At 61.9% G+C, this 829-nt stretch overlaps 1 protein-coding gene across 1 annotated transcript in view; it reads left to right on the top strand.

Annotated features, from left to right (window-relative positions):
* SH2D4A (SH2 domain containing 4A) overlaps window positions 1–829 on the top strand; it is a 9223-nt gene that overhangs the window by 633 nt on the left and 7761 nt on the right. The window contains exon 2 of the mRNA XM_010078033.1: window positions 710–828. Within this exon, the coding sequence (XP_010076335.1) occupies window positions 710–828 (119 nt within the window). The remainder of the gene's footprint in view (window positions 1–709; window position 829) is intronic.

Here is an 829-nt window from a genome sequence, read left to right as displayed (position 1 = left end):
GCTGGCTGCTCCCCCTCCGGCACGGATCCGGCCAGGTCAGCTCCCTAGAAACAGGAGGGAATGTGTCCTTGGAGTCATTTCTTCTCCCAGGGGCACATCACAGGTGTTATTTCCAAACCATAACTAAACCCAGCACCGCCGGGGTAATTTCGGCTGGGCAATGGCCCCGACACTCCATCCTTCACCAAATTGCTCAACTCCCCCTGCGGGGAAGTCAGGGCTGCCCTGCCCCCAGGACATGCACCTCGTTAAGTTTCCCGTTAAATTTGGCCTCTGAATCCGTCTATAAAATAACTGGGGACTCACACGCCTGTCCCGGAGCGCCGGATCTGCCGGGGGGTTCCCCTTGTGCCTTTAGACCCCCCACCCCCCTGTCAGGGCACGGCAGCACGCTGGATCCTGGGGGTCGGGCTCTCCTCCCAGCTCTCCTGAGATGTGGGAGGGTGAACCGCCCGGGGACGGCAGCGGCAAGGAATTGCAGCAAGAAAAAATCCTGGCTGGTCTCCTTCCCTGGGAAATGCCTCCTTCACCCCTGGCTTCAGTGCCATGTAACGCAACGGGAGGCGCGCGCTGGGTCCCAGCCGAGCTTTCCCCGCTTCCGGCAGCTTTTGGAGAGGCTCTGCCGTCGGAGGGGCCAGCGGGTGGGACAGGGACCCCGCACGGAGCCACCCAGTGAGCGGTGTTTGCCAAAGGGCTGCTTCTTTTCCAGCCAAGGGCAAATCGGTGACGTGGAAGCTGGGCGCCGACAACGAGGTCTGGGTCTGGGTGATGGGTGAGCATCCTTCCGACAAACCGTCCGCGGCCATCTGCAAGGAGCTCCAGGCACAAC

Source organism: Pterocles gutturalis, unplaced genomic scaffold (genome assembly GCF_000699245.1).
Source record: "Pterocles gutturalis isolate BGI_N339 unplaced genomic scaffold, ASM69924v1 scaffold25713, whole genome shotgun sequence".
NCBI lineage: Eukaryota > Metazoa > Chordata > Aves > Pterocliformes > Pteroclidae > Pterocles > Pterocles gutturalis.
This window is presented reverse-complemented; position numbering and strand designations above follow the sequence as displayed.